Source organism: Moschus berezovskii, chromosome X (assembly GCF_049115385.1).
Source record: "Moschus berezovskii isolate FMDL1 chromosome X, NW_MosBer_1.0, whole genome shotgun sequence".
Classification (NCBI taxonomy): Eukaryota; Metazoa; Chordata; class Mammalia; order Artiodactyla; family Moschidae; genus Moschus; species Moschus berezovskii.
Genome location: NC_142488.1, coordinates 95,152,458 through 95,172,870, shown reverse-complemented (window position 1 = coordinate 95,172,870; position 20,413 = coordinate 95,152,458). Strand labels below are relative to the sequence as shown.

Genomic DNA, 20,413 nt, shown 5'->3' with positions numbered 1-20,413 from the left:
CCTTAAGATGGTTTTGGCGATTCAGGGTCTTTCACCTTTCCATACAAAATTTAAAATTGTCTGTTCTAGATTTGTGGAAAATGCCCTGGTATATTCAAAGCAATTGCATTGAGTAGGTGGATTGCCTTGGAGAGCATGTTTATTTTAACGATATCAATTCTTCCAATCCATAAACAAGGTAAACCTTTCCCTCTGTATTATCCTCACTTTCTTTGATACGGGTCTTATTTTTTCTAAGTACAGGACTTTCACCACCTTAGGTAAGTTTATTTCTAGGTATTTTATTTCTCTCTTTTTTTATTTGTTTTCTCTCACCCTGCTAGCTTTTCAGCAATAAGATTGATCTTTTTTTTTTTTTTTTTTGAGGAATAACCGCTATAAATCATTAATCAATTCCAGTATGTGTGGTATTTGGGGGACCTAAATAATGTTTAAGAAAACAATTTAAAATGTGCAAAATGTTAAATATTTTTAGTGTGTATGTGTAAGTATTCCTATTTCTGTTTGTGTTCTGTATTTGGAGAATGGGATTTTGTCATTCTCTTCGTACTGATCATTGGTTTCGATAAATTTTGGAGATAATAGCTGTTCATTTAATTCCTATGATTTTCAGGAGCACTCTGCTGAGGAAGCCAGGACATTCTGCTCATGCCACTGTAGGTCAATCAGGAGAAGATTCTGTGTTGGAGTAAAATGTCCACCAAGTCACTCTGATGCCTGAAAGAGCTGGAGTTATGGAGGTCAGTCATACTCTCTCAGGAAGCTCTAACTGATCATTTCATTTTTCAACTTAGCTTTCACTGAGTTTGGCTGACTGGGGGTTAAACGTGGGGGAGGGGCACGGCAGGAGTTGGGAGGTGGGACGTCCAATGTCATGTGACATGGGCTGCCATAGTAACAGGCCTGCCTTGCATGTTATCCAATCAGATATGGACAGTGTCTGTGACGTCAGGGAAAGCAGGGCTGATAAACTCGGCCAACGGCCTTCAACCCCCTCATTGTTCTTCCGTCTGAGCTATGGGGAACGGTGGCTCTGCTATGGCCCAACCATCTGACAACTGTGAGGAGGGCCTGATCCTTGTAGAAACTGGCGCCTCCGAAGTTGGGCCCTCTGAAACAGAGACTGTGAAAACAGAGGCCTCCAAACCAGAGTCCTATGATGTGGAACCGACAAAGGCCAAAGAGAAGACAGCTAAGGGCCGCTGTCGCCGTCGCCGTGGCTGCCGTCGCCGCGGCTGCCGTCGTGACAGCTTCGCTACCTATTTCCCAAGGGTGCTGAGGGGAATGCACCCCAGCCTGCGCCTTTCGCGCCAGGCCGTGAATGTCCTGGATTCGTTCGTGAAGGACATGTTTGAGCAGATTGCCGAAGAGGCCGGGCGCCTGGCCCGCTCCACCAGGCGCTGCACCATCATGAATAATGACATCCAGACAGCCGTGCGTCTTCTGCTGCCTGGGGAGCTCGGCAAGTATGCCATTTCCGAGGCCACCAAGTCGGTCATCAGATACAACACCCGCAGATGAACTGCCTCAGGACTACCTGACCATCGCAAACCAGACTTAAGGGTTTTCCCCTTAGGCCCTACATTAAAGCATTTCTACCCCAAAGAAAACATTAAAAACCTCATTAACTTTACTTCAATATGTGTCAGTTGTGTCATTTGTTCAACGGAAAATCGTGTACTTTATTCTTAACGTATTTCAACTCGTCACTTTCCTAAATGGTTATTTCTATTCGTGGTTTCTCAGCGATTTTAGGGATCTTCATGGTCAAAATTCTTTCCCTAAAAGTTTCATTGGCCTTTTCCATTTTCATCCTCCCATCTGTATTTAGGTATCATCCGGAGATTTTTATATGGGGTATAGCAACCGATAAAGAACAGTGTGGTCTTCCCGGGTGGCTCAGCAGTAAAGAATCCGCCTGCAATGCAGGAGTCGCAGGAGAGGCAGGTTCCATCCCTGGGTCATAAAGATCCCCGGGAGGAGGGCATGGCAACCCTCTCCAGTATTCTTTCTTGGAGAATCCCATGGAGAGAGGAGCCTGGTGGGCTGCAGTCCATAGGGTCTGCAAAGAGTCGGGCACCGCTGAAGCAAGGTAGCACGCAGGCACACAAAGAGCAGTGTGTGTGTGTATGTGTGCTCAGTCACTCAGTCATGTCCGACTCTTTCTGACCCCATGGACAGGAGCCCGCAAGGCTCCTATCTCCTTGAAATTTTCCAGGCAAGAATACTGAACTGGGTTGCCATTTCCTACTCCAGGGGATCCTTCTGACCAAGGGATAGAAGCTGTGTCTCTTTCGTCTGCTGCATTGAAAGTCAGATTCTTTACCACTGCACCAGCAGGAGCAGATATAAAAATCACACTTACCCATTCTATTCCTTCAATCCCAATTCACTTCCACGTGTAAAATGGGACTCAAACACTGTAAAATAAGAAAATTCTAAATATCTGGAATCAAGCACCATATTTTCTGAAATTACCTTATCCAGATTTCTCTGATCCTATTTTTTGTTTGCAACCTGGAACATTTTGCTTTTTCAAAAACAAAAACAAAAATCCTGACTGAATTGAAAACTTGCAGGGATGATGGGATAGTCCAGTGACAGCGAACGTAGCCACAATCTCCACAGTATCAGCCAACGAGGGACTGGTAGCCCATGAGCCAAAGCAACTGGCCAAACGTATGGTGGAGTGAGGAGGGCTGAACAAACAACAACCTTCCTGTGACACTCAGCCTAGAGATGGAGTGGGAACGTGGGGTGATAGTTTCCCTGATGTTTTTCCATTCAAGCACCTGCTTTTAACCATGGCAATTTAAGTACAGGCATCCATTTCTTGGGGCTTCCTAGGTGGTGCCAGTGGTAAAGAACCTGCCTTCTTAGGTGGGAAACGTAAGAGCCATGGATTCGATCCCTGGATTGGGAAGATGCCCTGGAGAAAGGCATGGCAACCCACTCCAGTATTCTTGCTGCAAAGTCCCATAGACAGAGGAGCCTAGCAGGTTACAATCTATAGGGTCTCAAAGAGTCAGACACGACTGAAGCAGCTTAGCATGCACACATCCATTTCTTGGGTCTTCCCAGGTGGTGCTGGTAGTAAAGAACCTGCCTGCAATGCAGGAGACACAGGAGACCCAGGTTCTGTCCCTAGATGGAGAAGGTTCCCTGGAGGAGGGCATGAACACCCACTCCAGTATTCTTTCCTGGATAATTCCCAGGGACAGAGGAGCCTGGTGGGCCACAGTTCATAGGGTCACAAAGAGTCGGACACAACTGAAGAGACTTAGCGCACATGCATGCATCCATTTCTTGTTGTGGGACATGTCTCTAGCTCCTTGCATCAAAATAAGGAGGAGGAGGATGTTCAGCAATAAAGAGAAATAAGATGACTCCTTCTTCTACCTCAAGTATTTGACTGCTATTGCTTATGATAATATTTACTGAATTTAATGTCCATTGTGTTTTCTTCTTGGTGCACTGACATTTTTGTTTCTATAAGTATATTGCTGAATTTCAAAGTAGTTGGTGATTTTCCTATTCCTTTTATTTTTGTTTGTTTTGAGATATTTTTTATTTTTTTAATTAATTAATTTTTTAATTGAAGGATTATTGCTTTACAGAATTTTGCTGTTTTCTGTCAAACCTCAGCATGAATCAGCCTAGGGTATACATATATCCCCTCCCTTTTGGAACTCCCTCCCATCTTCCTCCCCATCCCACCCCTCTAGGTTGATACAGAGCCCCTGTTTGAGTTTCCTGAGTCATACAGCAAATTCCCGTTGCCTATCTATTTTACATATGGCAATGTGAGTTTCCATGTTACTCTTTCCATGCATCTCACCCTCTCCTCCCCTTTCCCCTGTCCATAGTTCTATTCTCCTATTTCTTTTTTAAAAGATTGATTTCAAGCTTACTACATCCTTGGAGAGAGAGAAAGCACTCTGCGATTTCAGTCCTTTGTAATTTACAATGGTTTTCATTAGAACTTAATATTTCATTATATTTTAAACTATTCATTTTGAACGTTAAGCAACAAGGATATGCTGTACAGCATAGAGAAATATACCAATTATCTAATAATAAATGTAAACAGAGTATAATATATAAAACAACTGAATCACTATGTTGTAAACCTGAACATGCAAAGAGTTGACTCACTGGAAAAGACTCTGATGCTGGGAAGGATTGGGGGCGGGAGGAGAAGGGGACGACAGAGAATGAGATGGCTGGATGGCATCACCGACTCGATGGACATGAGTTTGAGTGAACTCCGGCAGTTGGTGATGGACAGGGAGGCCTGGCGTGCTGTGATGCATGGGGTCGCAAAGAGTCGGTCACGACTGAGCGACTGAACTGAACTGAACTGAAACCTGAACAAATATAATATTGCAACTCATGAATATATCCATAAAAAATTTTAAAGTTAAAAAGAATTTATCAGTACCACTGTTATTGGATGTAGAAATCTCTGAAGGATGTGACTCTCGGCAAAACAATGAGAAAAAAGCTAGGAGGATCTACAAAATTCCAACCTCTTGACCCCAGCTGTGGTGTTTTCTCTAGGTCAGTCATGATAGAGTTCGGTAAGTTCTAAATTATTTGCCTAGCAACTTCATTTCCCGGTTTATTCTCATTCTCCCAAAGTGTACTATGGAGTTCTTCAGAAGCAGTTTATGTGTGATATGCAATAGATAAAGTGAAGAAACTGATATACCCATCCACTACCTCTACTATACTTTCCCCACATATCCCAGTTTATTTATATATTTTCCACATATCCTAGTTAATCAAACATTTAAATATATAAATGGGGACTGATATATAGTACAGAAATGGCAAAACAAAAATTTCACACACATTTCAATTTTCTAATTTCCTGGTTTTTGAAATTGTTTTAAAAATTCATACAGGAGAACAAGATGGCAGAGGAATAGGTGGACATGGAGTACATCTCTCTCCACGGATACATCAGGAATACACCTTCAGACACAGAAGTGCATGCAGAACACCAGCTGAGAGTGGACAGGAGTCATTGACCAGCGGAAAATAATATATAGACCCACCCAAACTGTGGTAGGATGAAGGAACTAGGGGGGAAAACAGGAGTGTTAGTAGGACTGGACCTGCCCTCGGCAGGTGGGGGAACTGAAGCAAGGGTCTGATCCCCACATCAGGGCAATTGTCTGAGTCAGAGGAGAAACATTTAAGGCTGAGAGTGAAACAGCTGATCTGTGGCAGCCTAAATGGAATGAGAATCAGAAAGTCCTTGCAACCATACGTACCCAAGACAGGGATGCAGATCCGCTGGAAGGTGCAGCGGCTGGTAGCTGGAGTTTAGAGATTGTGGAGCAATCCCAAAGTGAGGGCTGCTGTTGACTGTGGAGAGACTGATCAAGGGGATGTGAGGGAGGAGACTGTGGTGGGAAATGCCTGTGGAGGAAAGCCAGGCAGCCATGGAAGCTAGGCAATACTGCTGAGTCACGTTTGGGGGTGGAGCCATCACCATAGCCTCTCTCTCCCCACAGTGCCAGCATTGGCAGCTGAACAATAGAGAGGCTGGCCCAGCAAGCACCTGACGCACTGAACTACAGAGTAGGACCCCACCCAGGATGCCCCTTTAAGTGCCTGATGTGCCAATCTAGAGTAGGACCCCAGCCAGGGGGGCCCCTATATGTGCCTGATGTGCCAAACAACAGAGAAGGTCCCCAGGCAAGGAAGCCCTCTAAGTGCCTGAACGGGTGGAGCTACGGGGAAAGACTGGCCAAAGAGGCCTTCTGATCGCCAGCTACAAGAGGCTTGAAAAAAGACTCTGATAGGGCCATAACTCCTGCAGTGGAGGCAGTCCGTGTCCCTGCACATTTGGTGCTGCCAGGGTCCCCGCAAGCCAAGCAGCTGTGCCACCTTCATGGTCAACTCTCACTGGGGCAGAGCTGCCACAGGCAAAAAAAGTCTTGCGCGTCTGCACGTGGGGTCGCTTCGGTAGTGTCCTACTTTTTGTGACCCTGGAGACTGTGGCCTGCCAGGCTTCTCTGTCAGGGAGCAGGGTTCTCCAGGCAAGGATACAGGAGCCTATTGGCCAATACTGGTTTCCACGGCTGTGCGGCACTGGAGCGGCCCTGAGGAGATACCCCACATCCCAGGGCAGAGAAGCCCCAGCAAGACGGTAGGAGGGGCAAATTCGCATTTAGAATCACACCCCACCTCCACCAGAGACACTCAGAGGGCTCAAACAAACCTTGTGTGCACCAGGACCCAGAGACCCCACATAGACTGAGACAGAACTGGGTTTGAGTGTCTCCTGTGTAGGTACAGGTCAGCAATGGACTGCCGCAGGGGCAGGGGCCCTGGGTGCAGCAGACTTGGGTATGGCATAAGCCCTCTTGGAGGAGGTTGCCATTAACCCCACCATAGAGCGGCCAGAACTTACACAGGACTGGGAAATAGACTCTTGAAGGGCACAAACAGAACCTTGCGTGCACCAGGACCCAGGAGAAAGGAGCAGTGACCCCACACGAGGCTGACCCAGACTTGCCTGGAAGTGTCCAGGGGTCTCCAGTGGAGATGTAGGTCAGTGGTGGCCTGCTTCAGGGTTGGGGGAACTGAGTGTAGCAGTGCATGCATGGGGCCTTTTGAAGGAGGTCGCCATTATCTTCATTACCTCCACCATAGTTTGGCCCCAGGTAAAGAGGCACGAGAGATCAAATTGCCAACATCCGCTGGATCATGGAGAAAGCAAGAGAGTTCCAGAAAAACATCTATTTCTGCTTCATTGACTATGCCAAAGCCTTTGACTGTGTGGATCACAATAAACTGTGGAACATTCTGAAAGAGATGGGAATACCAGACCACCTGACCTGCCTCTTGAGAAACCTGTATGCAGGTCAGGAAGCAACAGTTAGAACTGGACATGGAACAACAGACTGGTTCCAAATAGGGAAAGGAGTACGTCAAGGTTGTATATTGTCACCCTGCTTATTTAACTTAAATGCAGAGTACATCATGAGGAACGCTGGGCTGGAAGAAGCACAAGCTGGAATCAAGATTGCTGGGAGAAATATCAATAACCTCAGATATGCAGATGACACCACCCTTATGGCAGAAACTGAAGAGGAACGCAAAGGCCTCTTGGTGAAAGTGAAAGAGGAGAGTGAAAAGGTTGGCTTGAAGCTCAACATTCAGAAAACGAAGATCATGGCATCTGGTCCCATCACTTCCTGGGAAATAGATGGGGAAACAGTGGAAACAGTGTCAGACTTTATTTTGGGGGGCTCCAAAATCACTGCGGATGCTGATTGTAGCCAGGAAATTAAAAGACGCTTACTCCTTGGAAGGAAAGTTATGACCAACCTAGATAGTATATTAAAAAGCAGAGACACTACTTTGCCAACCAAGGTCCGTCTAGTCAAGGCTATGGTTTTTCCCGTGGTCGTGTATGGATGTGAGAGTTGGACTGTGAAGAAACCTGATGGCCAAAGAATTTATGCTTTTGAACTGTGGTGCTGGAGAAGACTCTTGAGAGTCCCTTGGACTGCAAGGAGATCCAACCAGTCCATTCTAAAGGAGATCAATCCTGGGTGTTCATTGGAAGGACTGATGCTAAAGCTGAAACTCCAATACTTTGGCCACCTCATGCGACGAGTTGACTCACTGGAAAAGACTCCAATGCTGGGAGGGATTGGGGGTGGGAGGAGAAGGGGACGACAGAGAATGAGATGGCTGGATGGCATCACCGACTCGATGGACATGAGTTTGAGTGAACTCCGGGAGTTGGTGATGGACAGGGAGGCCTGGTGTGCTGTGATTCACGGGGTCGCAAAGAGTCAGACACGACTGAGCGACTGAACTGAACTGAACTGAACTGAACTGAAATAAGAGGGAAGGAACAGAGCTCCACCCATCAACAGAAAATTGGATTAAAGATTTACTGAGCATGGCCCCACCCATCAGAACAAGACCCAGTTTCCCCCTCAGTCAGGACCTCCCATCAGGAAGCTTCCATAAGCTTCTTATCCTTCTCCATCAGAGGGCAGACAGACTGAAACCACAATCACAGAAAACTAACCGACCTGATCACATGGACCACAGCCTTGTCCAACTCAGTGAAACTATGAACCATGCCGTGTAGGGCCACCCAAGACGGACAGCTCATGACGGAGTGTTCAGACAAACTGTGGTCCACTGGAGAAGGGAATGGCAAACTACTTCAGTGTTCTTGCCTTGAGAACCCCACGAACAGTATGAAAAGGCAAAAACATAGGACACTGAAAGGTGAACTCCCCAGGTGGGTAGGTGCCCAATATGCTACTGGAGATCAGTGGAGAAATAACTCCAGAAAGAATGAAGAGATGGAGCCAAAGCAAAACCAACACCCAGTTGTGGATGGGACTGGTGATGGAAGGAAAGTCCGATGCTGTAAAGAGCAATACTGGAATGTTAGGTCCACGAATCAAGGCAAATTGGAAGTGGTCAAACAGGAGATGGCAAGTGTGTGTGAACGTCAACATTTTAGGAATCAGCAAACTAAAGTGGACTGGAATGGTTGAATTTAACTCAGATGACCATTATATCTACTACTGTGTGCAAGAATCCCTTAGAAGACATGGAGGAGCCATCATAGTCAACAGAAGAGTCTGAAATGCAGTACTTGGATGCACAATGATCTCTTTGTTTCCAAGGCCACCATTCAATATCAGAGTAATCCAAGTCTATGTCCTGACCAGCAGTGCTGAAGAAGCTGAAGTTGAACGGGTCTATGAAGACCTACAAGACCTTCTAGAACTAACACCCAAAAAAGACGTCCTTTTCATTATAGGGGACTGAAATGCAATAGTAGGAAGTCAAGAGATACCTGGAGTAACAGGAAAATTTGGCCTTGAAGTGCAGCGTGAAGCAGGGCAAAGGCTAATAGAGTTTTGCAAAGAGACTGCACTGGTCATACCAAATACCCTCTCCCAACAGCACAAGAGAACACTTTACACATGGACATCACCAGATGGTCAACACCGAAATCAGATTGATTATATTCTTTGCAGCCAGAGATGGAGAAGCTCTATACAGTCTGCAAAAACAAGACTGGGAGCTTACTGTGGTTCAGATCATGAACTCTTTATTGCCAAATTCAGACTTATATTGAAGAAAGTAGGGAAAACCACTAGATCATTCAGGTATGACCTAAATCAAATCCCTTACAATTACATGGTGGAAGTGACAAATAGATTCAAGGGATTAGATCTGATAGACAAAGTGCCTGAAGAACTATGGACGGGGGTTCGTGACATTGTACAGGAGACTGGGATCAAGACCATCCCCTTGGAAAAGAAATGCAAAAAAGCAAAATGGCTGTCTGAGGAGGCCTTAAAAATAGCTGTGAAAAGAAGAGAAGTGAAAAGCAAAGAGACAAGGAAAGATATACCCATTTGAATGCAGAGTTCCAAGGAATAGCAAGGAGAGTTAAGAAAGCCTTCCTTAGTGATCAGTGCAAAGAAATAGAGGAAAACAATAGAACGGGAAAGACTAGAGATGGCTTCAAGAAAATTAAAGATACCAAAGGAATATTTCATGTAAAGATGGGCACAATAAAGGACAGAAATGGTTTAGACCTAACAGAAGCAGAAGATATTAGGAAGAGGTGGCAAGAATACACAGAAGAACTATACAAAAAGGATCTTCATGACCTAGGTAATCATGATGGCATGATCACTCACCTAGAGCCAGACATCCTGGAATGTGAAGTCAAGTGGGCCTTGGGAAGCATCACTATGAACAAAGCTAGTGGATGTGATGGAATTCCAATTGAGCTATTTCAAATCCTGAAAGATGGTGCTGTGAAAGTGCTGCACTCAATATGCCAGCAAATTTGGAAAACCCACCAGTGGCCACAGGACTGGAAAAGGTCAGTCTTCATTCCAATCCCAAAGAAGGGCAATGCCAAAGAATGCTCAAACTACTGCACAGTTGCACTCATCTCACATGCTAGCAAAGTAATGCTCAAAATTTTCCAAGCCAGGCTTCAACAGTACGTGGACCTTGAACTTCCAGATGTTCAAGCTGGATTTAGAAAAGGCAGAGGAACCAGAGATCAAATCGCCAACATCTGTTGGATCATCGAAAAAGCAAGAGAGTTCCAGAAAAACATCTATTTCTGCTTTATCGACCATGCCAAAGCTTTTGACTGTGTGGATCACAACAAACTGTGGAAAGTTCTTGAAGAGATGGGAATACCAGATCACCTGACCTGTCTCTTGAGAGATCTGTATGCAGGTCAAGAAGAAACAGTTAGAACTGGACGTGGAACAACCGACTGGTTCCAAATTGGGAAAGGAGTACGCCAAGGCTGTGTATTGTCACCTTGCTTATTTAACGTATATGCAGAGTATATCATGAGAAACGCTGGTGTGGATGAAGCACAAGCTGGAATCAAGATTGCCAGGAGAAATATCAATAACCTCAGATATGCAGATGATACCATCCTCATGGCAGAAAGCAAAGAGGAACTAAAGAGCCTCTAGATGAAAGTGACAGCGGAGAGGGAAAAAGTTGGTTTAAAACTCAAAATTCAGAAAACGAAGATCATGGCATCTGGTTCCATCACTTCTCAGCAAATAGATGGGGAAACAGTGGGAACAGTGAGGGAGTTTTCTTGGTAGGGGGCTCTAAAATCACTGCAGCTGGTGACTGCAACCATGAAATTAAAAGACGATTGTTCCTTGGAAGAAAAGCTATGACCAAGCTGGACAGCATATTAAAAAGCAGAGACATTACTTTGCCAACAAAAGTCTGTCTAGTCAAAGCTATGGTTTTTCCAGTGGTCATGTATGGATGTGAGAGTTGGACTATAAAGAAGGCTGAGCAGCCCCAATGACTGCAGCACGCCAGGCCTTTCTGTCCATCACCAACTCCCAGATCTTACTCAAACTCATGGCCATTGAGTCGGTGAAGCCATCCAACCATCTCATCCTCTGTTGTCCCGTTCCCCTCCCACCTTCAATCTTCCCCAGCATCAGGGTCTTTTCAAATGAGTCAGTTCTTCACATCAGGTGGCCAAAGTATTGGAGTTTCAGCTTCAGCATCTGTCCCTCCAGTGAATGTTCAGGACTGATTTCCAATAGGATGGACTGGTTGGATCTCCTCACTGTCAAAGGGACTCTCAAGAGTCTTCTCCAATACCACAGTTCAAAGGCATCAGTTTCTGGGCGCTCAGCTTTCTTTAAAGTGCGACTCTCACATCCATACATGACTACTGGAAGGCTTGACTACTGGAAGACGGACGTTTGTTGGCAAAGTAATGTCTCTGCTTTTTAATATGCTGTCTAGGTTGGTCATAACTTTCCTTCCAAGGAGTAAGCATCTTTTAATTTCATGGCTGCAGTCACGATCTGCAGTGATTTTGGAGCCCAGAACAAGAAAGTCTGCCACTGTTTCCACTGTTTGCCCATCTATTTGCCGTGAAGTGATGGAACCGGATGCCATGATCTTCATTTTCTGAATGTTGAGTTTCAGGCCAACCTTTTCACTCTCCTCTTTCACTTTCATCAAGAGGCTCTTTAGTTTCTCTTCCCTTTCTGCCATAAGGGTGGTGTCATCTGCATATCTGAGGTTATTGATATTTCTCCCGGCAGTCTTGATTCCAGCTTGTGCTTCATCTAGTCCAGCATTTCGCATAATGTACCCTGCATATAAGTTAAATAAACAGGGTGACAATACACAGCCTTGACGTACTCCTTTCCCTGTTTGGAACCAGTCTGTTGTGCATGTACATTTCCATCTGTTGCTTCTTGACCTGCATACAGGTGAGGCAGGCAAGGGGTTCTGGTATTCCCATCTCTTGAAGAATTCTCCACAGTCTGCTGTGATCCACACAGTCAAAGGCTTTGGCATAGTCAATAAAGCAAAAGTAGATGTTTTTCTGGACCTCTCTTGCTTTTTCAATGATCCAACAGATGTTGGCAATATGATCTCTTGTTCCTCTGCCTTTTCTAATTCCACCTTGGTAATGCGTTTCTGACTCATAGGAAGAAAAACTGATGTTTTGAAGCAGCAACTATTAGCAACATAGACCTTAAGGCATTTTCTGAAGTCACTCTTTTCAAGTGGTTCACACTTGTTTCTCAGAGAAGGCACCTGGACCTGCACAGAGTTTCCACTTCTGAATTTTTTTTCCCAGTGAAGATACCAATTTCTAATTGCTGCAACAGTAAGGTATGCAGTGGATTTCATGGTTGATTTTCATGTAGCTTGCATAATAAGCTCTTTTTTTTCCCCTTCAAAATCCTTAGTTTTAAGTTTCAACATTACAGAAGAAGAAGAAGAAGAAGTGGACTTCTTGAGGGGGCTTATTGCCTAAATTCTTTTACTATTGATCTCAGAGAGAGGTCTGGAGGTGATACTGGCCCCATTCATACTTGAAACAGTCCATTAACTCTCTCTGGAATCAAATCTTGCCCCCATTTTACTCTTCAGGAGATGGTGCTCTGTCTGAGTTATAATAATTTGTTTTTGATCTCTGTGAAGAATGCTGCTGCTGCTGCTAAGTCGCTTCAGTCGTGTCCGACTCTGTGCGACCCCATACACGGCAGCCCACCAGGCTCCCCTGTCCCTGGGATTCTCCAGGCAGCAACACTGGCTGCGAAGAATGAGCACTGAAATTTTTGAATTTTGTAGTTTATATCGCTTTTATCTCATTGTTTGCATAACAGTGAGATCCTCCACACATTTCATCATCCTAGTCAAAAGGGTTGCTTACAGCTTATTTTAAATATTCAAATGAAATATTTCACAATAGGATGTAATAATGAGCTTCAAAGAAAATCATAATAAATTGCAAAGGATTGAAATCCCACAGACTGTTCTCTCTCAACAGATGTCATAAGCTATATAGCAACACCATTAAAATTCATCACTCCATATATAGGAAATTTACACAAATGAAATTCAAGTAGAAATCTTCCTGGACCACAAAGAAAAGGGAATGGACAAGAAAAGCCGTGAACTTTAACACGAACCTGGCCATTCAAACATCTTGAGGTAAAAGGAGATACTGTAGGCTTTATATTGCTGATAGTTCTCCTCTAAATTTCTGTAAGGGCCTGAAGACATGACCTGCTCTGGATTCACGTCCTTAAAACTCCATGATTGAATGTAAATAAAGAACCAAAGAGAACTGGCCAAGTACCACAGTTCCTTTCCCCTTAACCTCCAGCCTGATTTTCATAGAAAGGCTATTATCTCTTGAGCTCTGGTCACTCAACCACACTTTGAGTCAACAGCTGTGACTCACAGGCTGCCAGTCCCCCACTGGCTGTACCAGTGGAGATAGATGTTTGAAATGTCTTCCCTGGACACTCTCTGATGGACACAAAGTTGCAGGTCATGAAAGTTATTGTTTTAAAGATTAAAAGATTCTCTGTTAGAAAATAACTGATTAGATTTACCTGTATGAAATTTTTTCTTTTTAATTTATTATTTTATTGAAGGATAATTGCTTTACAGAATTTTGTTGCTTTCTGTCAAACCTCAACATGAATCAGCCATAGGTATACATACATCCCCTCCCTTTTGAACCCCCGTCCCACCTCCTTGGGAGGAAAGTTATGACCAAACTAGACAGCATACTGAAAAGAAGAGACATTACTTTGCCAACAAAGGTCCATCTAGTCAAGGCTATGGTTTTCCCAGTAGTCATGTATGGATGTGAGAGCTGGACCATAAAGAAAGCTGAGCGCCAAAGAATTGATGCTTTTTGAACTGTGGTGTTGGAGAAGACTCTTGAGAGTCCCTTGGACTGCAAGGAGATACAACCAGTCCATCATAAAGGAGATCAGTCCTGGGTGTTCATTAGAAGGACTGATGTTGAAGCTGAAACTCCAATACTTTGGCCACCTGATGGGAAGAGCTGACTCATTTGAAAAGGCCCTGATGCTGGGAAAGATTGAGGGCAGGAGGAGAAGGGGACGACAGAGGATGAGATGATTGAATGGTATCACTGACTCAATGGACATGAGTTTGGGTAAACTCCGGGAGTTGGTGATGGACAGGGAGGCCCGGCCTGCTGTGATTCATGGGGTCTCAGAGTCGGACATGACTGAGCACTGAACTGAACTGAGCTGAATATAAGTCCCTATGTTACTCTTTCCATACATATCACCCTCTCCTCCCCTCTCCCAATGTCCATAAGTCTATTCCCTATGTCTGTTTCTCCATTGCTGCCCTGTAAATAAATTCTTCAGTACCATTTTTCTAGGTTCCCTGTATGAGAGTTAGAATACGATATTTATCTTTCTCTTTCTGACTCACTTCACTGTATATAATAGATTCTAGGTTCATCCACCTCACCAGAACTGACTCAAAGGTGTTCCTCTTTATGGCTGAGTAATATTCCATTGTGTATATGTACCACTTCTTTATCCATTCATCTGTCGATGGACATCTAGATTGCTTCCATGTTCTAGCTATTGTAAGTAGTGCTGCAATGAACAATGGGATACATGTGTCTTTTTCAATTTTGGTTTCCTCAGGGTATATGCTAGGAGTGGGATTGCTGGGTCATATGGTAGTTTTATTCCTAGTTTTTAAAGGATTTCTCCATACCTTCTTCCATTGTAGGTGTATCAATTTACATTCCCACCAACAATGCAAGAGCGTTCCCTTTTCTCCACACCCTCTTCAGCATTTATTGTTTGTAGACTTTTTGATGATGGCCATTCTGACCGGTGTGAGGTGATATCTCACTTTGGTTTGCATTTCTCTGATAATGAGTGATGTTGAGTATCTTTTCATGTGTTTGTTAGCCATCTGTATGTCTTCTTTGGAAAAATGTCTCTTTAGGTCTTTTCCCCACTTTTGGATTGGGTTATTTGTTTTTCTGGCATTGAGTTGTATGAACTGCTTGTATATTTTGGAAATTAATCCGTTGTCAGTTGTTTCATTTGCTATTATTTTCTCCCATTCTGAGGGTTGTCTTTTCACCTTGCGTATAGTTTCCTTTGCTGTGCAAAAGCTTTTAAGTTTGGTCAGGTCCCATTTGTTTACTTTTGTTCTTATTTCCATTACTCTAGGAGGTGGGTCATAGAGGATCTTGCTTTGATTTATGTTATTGAGTGTCCTGCCTATGTTTCCCTCTAAGAGTTTTATAGTTTCCAGTCTTATATTTAGGTCTTTAAATCCATTTTGAGTTTATCTTTGTGTATGTGTGTATGTGTCTATTTCCCTTTTGATTTCTTCAGTAACCTGTTGGTTATTTAGAAACACATTTTTTAATCTCCATGTGTTGGTGTTTCTTACAATTTTTTTCTTGTAATTGATATCTAGTCTCACAGCGTTGTGGTCAGAGAAGATGCTTGATAAGATTTCAGTTTTCTTAAATTTATTGAGGTTTGATTTGTGATCCAAGATGTGGTCTATCCTGGAGAATGGACCACGTGCACTTGAGAAGAATGGTGTATTCTTCTGCATTTGGATGGAATGTCCTGAAGATATCAATGAGATCCATCTCCTCTAATGTATCATTTAAAACTTGTGTTTCCTTATTAATTTTCTCCTTTGATGATCTGTCCATTGGTGTGAGTGGGGTGTTAAAGTCTCCTACTACTATTGTGTTACTGTCAATTTCTCCTTTTATGCCTGTTAGTGTTTGTCTTATGTATTGAGGTACGCCTATGTAGGGTGCATAGATATTTACAATTGTTATGTCTTCCTCTTGGATTGATCCCATGATCATTATGCAGTGCCCTTCCTTATCTCTTGCAATCTTCTTTAAGATCTATTTTGTCTGATATGAGGATTGCTACTCCAGCTTTCTTTTGCTTCCCATTTGCATAGAATATATTTTTCCACCCTCTCACTTTCAGTCTATATGTGTCTTGAGGTCTGAAGTGGGTTTCTTGTAGACAGCATATATATGGGTCCTGTTTTTGTATCCATTCAGCCAGTCTGTGTCTTTTGGTTGGAGCATTTAATCCATTTATATTTAAAGTAATTATTGATATATATGTTCCTATGGCCATTTTCTTAATTCTTTGGGGTTGATTTTGTAGACCTTTTTTCTTCTCTTGTATTTCTTGACTACATCAGTCCCTTTCACATTTGTTGTAAAGCTGGTTTGGTGGTACTGAATTCTCTTAACTCTTGCTTGTCTGAAAAGCTTTTTATTTCTCCATCAATTTTGAATGAGATCCTTGCCAGGCACAGTAATCTTGATTGTAGATTTTCCCTTTCAGTACTTTAAATATATCCTGCCATTCCCTTCTGGCCTGCGGAGTTCTGCTAAAACATCAGCTATTAAGCTTATGGGGTTTCCCTTGTATGTTACTTCTTGCTTCCGCCTTGCTGCTTTTAATATTCTTTCTTTGTGTTTAGTCTTTGTTAGTTTGCTTCGTGTGTGTCTTGGTGTGTTTCTCCTTGGGTTTATCCTGTATGGGACTCTTTGTGCCTCTTGAACGTGATTGACTATTTCCTTTTCTATGTTGGGAAATTTTCAACTATAATCTCTTCAAAAATTTTCTCATACCCATTCATTTTCTCTTCTTCTTCTGGGACCCCTATAATTCGAATGTTGATGCATTTGGTATGGTCCCAGAAGTCTCTGAGACTGTCCTCAGTTCTTTTTATTATTTTTACTTTATTCTGCTCTTCAGAAGTTATTTCCACCATTTTTATCTTCCAACTCACTGAGTCATTCTTCTGCTTCAGATATTCTATTAATTCCTTTCAGAGTATTTTTAATTTCAGTAATTGTGTTGTTTGTATCGGCATGTTTATTCTTTAATTCTTCTAGTCTTTGTTAATTGATTCTTGCATTTTCTCTATTTTCTTTTCAAGGTTTTTGATCATCTTTACTATCATTAATATGAATTGTTTTTCAGGTAGTCTGCCTATTTCCTCTTCGTTTGTTTGGACTTATGTGCTTCTAGTTTGTCCCTCCATTTGTCTAGTATTTCTCTGTCTTTTCATTATTTTCTTTAACTTATTGTGTTTGGGGTCTCCTTTTCCCAGGCTTCAGGGTTGAATTCTTTCTTCTTTGTGGTTTCTGCCCTCCTAAAGTTGGTCCAGTGGTTTGTGTAACCTTCATAGAGGGTGAGATTTGTGCTGAATTTTTGTTTGTTTTTCCTCTGATGGACAAGGCTGAGTGAGGTTGTAATCCTGTCTGCTGATGTTTGGGTTTGTATTTTTGTTTTATTTGTTGTTTAGATGACGTGTCCTGCACAGTGTGCTACTGGTGGTTGGGTGATGCCAGGTCTTGTATTCCAGTGGTTTCCTTCGTGTGAGTTCTCACTATTTGATACTCCATATGGTTAGTTCTCTGGTAGTCTAGGGTCTTGGAGTCAGTGCTCCCACTCCAAAGGTTCAGTGCTTGATCTCTGGTCAAGAACGAAGATTCCACAAGTGGTTTGTTATGGCATTAAGTGAGATTAAAACAAATATCCAAAAACGAGAAACCAAAGATGAACCCCAGACAAACGGCAGTTACAAAATCAGGCAAATAATAATAAAAATAAAGGAATATACACATATACGTATATACCCATGAGCAAAGTCAAAACAGTCCAACAAAAATAAAGTACAATAGATTGACCCGGCAAACAAAAGAAATCAAAAATTATATTTACCAGTTAAGAACAAAACTATCAAAAGCACAACCTGGAGAAAAAAAAAAAAAAAAAGCAAGGTGCCAAGTTGGGAATAAAGCAATGAAAACAAAACTAACAAATATGTTCAGAGGAAAAGAAAGAAAGAATAGATATGCAAAGTTAAAAAGGTAGATGAAGAAGATTTATATACATTAAAGAGTAACTGCAAGGGAAAAAGAGCAGTAGGAAAAGCAAACAAAGGAATAAATATAGAAAAATGTAACAGGTTTTAAAAAATTAAAGATTGAAATTATAAAAAAGAGAAAAGTAAAAAAAAATTGGAAGAAGAAAGAAAAAAGGGGAAAAAAGGAAATTTCCTCAGAACTGCAAAAGCCCAACGTAGAGGCAGAGGTTTATAACAACAATAAAAGGTGTGGCTGAATATACACATATACATATACACACATAAGCAAGATCAAAATAGTCCAACAAAAATAAAGTTCTATAGGTAGAACCGGCAAACGAAGGGAAACAAAAGTTATGTCTACTAGAACAAAACTTACTAAAGCAGAAACTGGACAACAAAATTAAAGCAAGGTGCCAATTGGGGAATAAAGCAATGAAAATAAAACTAACAAATATGTTGAGAGGAAAGGAAAGAAGGAAAAGAAAGATAGATATGCAAAGTTAAATAGAGGTAGATAAAGAAGATTTATATATATTAAAGATTAACTGCAAAGGGAAACGAACAGTATGAAAAGCAAACAAAGGAATAAATGTAGAAAAAATAATAATAGGTTTAAAAAATTTTTTAAGAGAAAAGGGAAAAAAAAAGGAAATCTCCCCAGAACTGCAAAAGCCCAATGTAGAGACAGAGGTTATAACAACAATAAAAAGTGTGACTGAGGAAAAAAGAAAGAAAGAAAAAAAGAAGTCCAAAAGCTTAATTAGACTTAATGGTGGCAATAAAATTGACAACTACAACAGAGCGGGAGAATAGGGAAAAAAAGGAAAAAATCCAAAAGAATCTACAGAACAAGTCAAAACATAGGAATAATAAGTGTTTTTCTTGAGTCACTGCTATCTCCCTCACTGGGAGTCACAGTTCGCCTCACCTCCGTAGAAACCCTCTAACACTGTGCTGATCGCTGGACCTGCTGGTGGGGGCAGCTGAGGTCCTAATCTGGTCCTAATTCTCTGTGTTCTTGTCTCCAATGTCCACAATTATCAGAACTAGTGCGTTTTCTTTTGTGGGCACTCTCAATGACCCTTTATATAGTCCATAGACACAGAATTTGTCTAGTGGATCATGTGGATTGAATCTGCAGCTTGTACAGCTGGTGGGCAGGTTTGGGGTCTTCTTCCTTAGCCACACTGCCCCTGGGTTTCAACTGTGGTTTCGTTTCCACCTCTGCATGTGGGTGGTCCACTGGGGTTTGCACCTGAGGCTGCCCTGGAAGAGTTGGGTTTCCCCTGTGAGGGCCAGGTGTGTAGGTGGTGCAGCTGCTTGGGTTGCAGGGGTCCTGGAAGCACCAGGTACTCAGGGGAGTTGGCGGCTAGAGCAACAGGAAATAAAGAGCTCTAGTCCGTCTAGTCAAGGCAATGGTTTTTCCCGTGGTCATGTATGGATGTGAGAGTTGGACTGTGAAGAAAGCTGATCGCCGAAGAATCGATGCTTTTGAACCGTGGTGTTGGAGAAGACTCTTGAGAGTCCCTTATACTGCAAGGAGATCCAACCAGTCCATTCTAAAGGAGATCAATCCTGGATGTTCATTGGAGGGACTGATGCTAAAGCTGAAACTGCAATACTTTGGCCACCTCATGCGACGAGTTGACTCACTGGAAAAGACTCTGATGCTGGGAAAGGTTGGGGGCGGGAGGAGAAGGGGACGACGGAGAATGAGATGGCTGGATGGCATCACCCACTCTGTGGACATGAGTTTGAGTGACCTCCAGGAGTTGGTGATGGACAGGGAGGCCTGGCGTGCTGTGATTCATGGGGTCGCGGAGAGTCGGACACGACTGAGCGACTGAACTGAACTGAACTGAACTGAGGAGGGTATCAGTTCAGTTCAGTTCAGTTCAGTCGCTGAGTTGTGTCCGACTCTTTGCAAACACAAGGACTGCAGCATGCCAGGCCTCCATGTCCATCACCAACTCCCGGGGTTTACTCAAACTCATGTCCATTGAGTCAGTGATGCCATCCAACCATCTCATCCTCTGTAGTCCCCTTCTCCTCCTGCCTTCAGTTTTTCCCAACATAGGGTCTTTACAAATGAGTCAGTTCTTCGAATCAGGTGGCCAAAGTATTGGGGTTTCAGCTTCAGCATCAGTCCTTCCAATGAACATTCAGGACTGATTTCCTTTAGGATGGACTGGTTGGATCTTCTTGCTGTTGAAGGGACGCTCAAGAGTCTTCTCCAACACCACAGTTCAAAAGGATCAATTCTTCAGCGCTCAGCTTTCTTTATAGTCCAGCTCTCACATCCATACATGACTACTGGAAAAACCATAGCTTTGACTAGATGGATGTTTGTTGGAAAAGTAATGTCTCTGCTTTTTAATATGCTATCTAGGTTGGTCATAGTTTTTCTTCCAAAGAACAAATGTCTTTTAATTTCATGGATGCAGATGGCGGTTCTAAGATGGCAGAGGAATAGGACAGGGAGACCACTTTCTCCCCCACAAAGTCATCGAAAGAACATTTGAACGCTGAGCAAATTCCACAAAACAACTTCTGAACGCTGGTAGAGGACACTAGGTACCCAGAAAGGCAGCCCATTGTCTTCGAAAGGAGGTAGGACAAAATACAGAAGATAAAAGAGAGACGAAAGAGTTAGGGACGGAGATTC

General features: G+C 42.9%; 1 protein-coding gene across 1 annotated transcript; it reads left to right on the top strand.

Annotated features, from left to right (window-relative positions):
• Positions 1–1,017: 1,017 nt before the first annotated feature.
• Positions 1,018–1,521, top strand: LOC129535182 (histone H2B-like). Its single transcript, XM_055393811.2, has one exon. The coding sequence runs from the start codon at positions 1,018–1,020 to the stop codon at positions 1,519–1,521; it is 504 nt and encodes a 167-aa protein (XP_055249786.2).
• The last annotated feature ends 18,892 nt before the right edge of the window (positions 1,522–20,413 follow it).

Bases quoted from the DNA above. Each gene is read 5' to 3' on its own strand.
- LOC129535182 (XM_055393811.2), top strand. From the start codon at position 1,018: ATGGGGAACGGTGGCTCTGCTATGGCCCAACCATCTGACAACTGTGAG.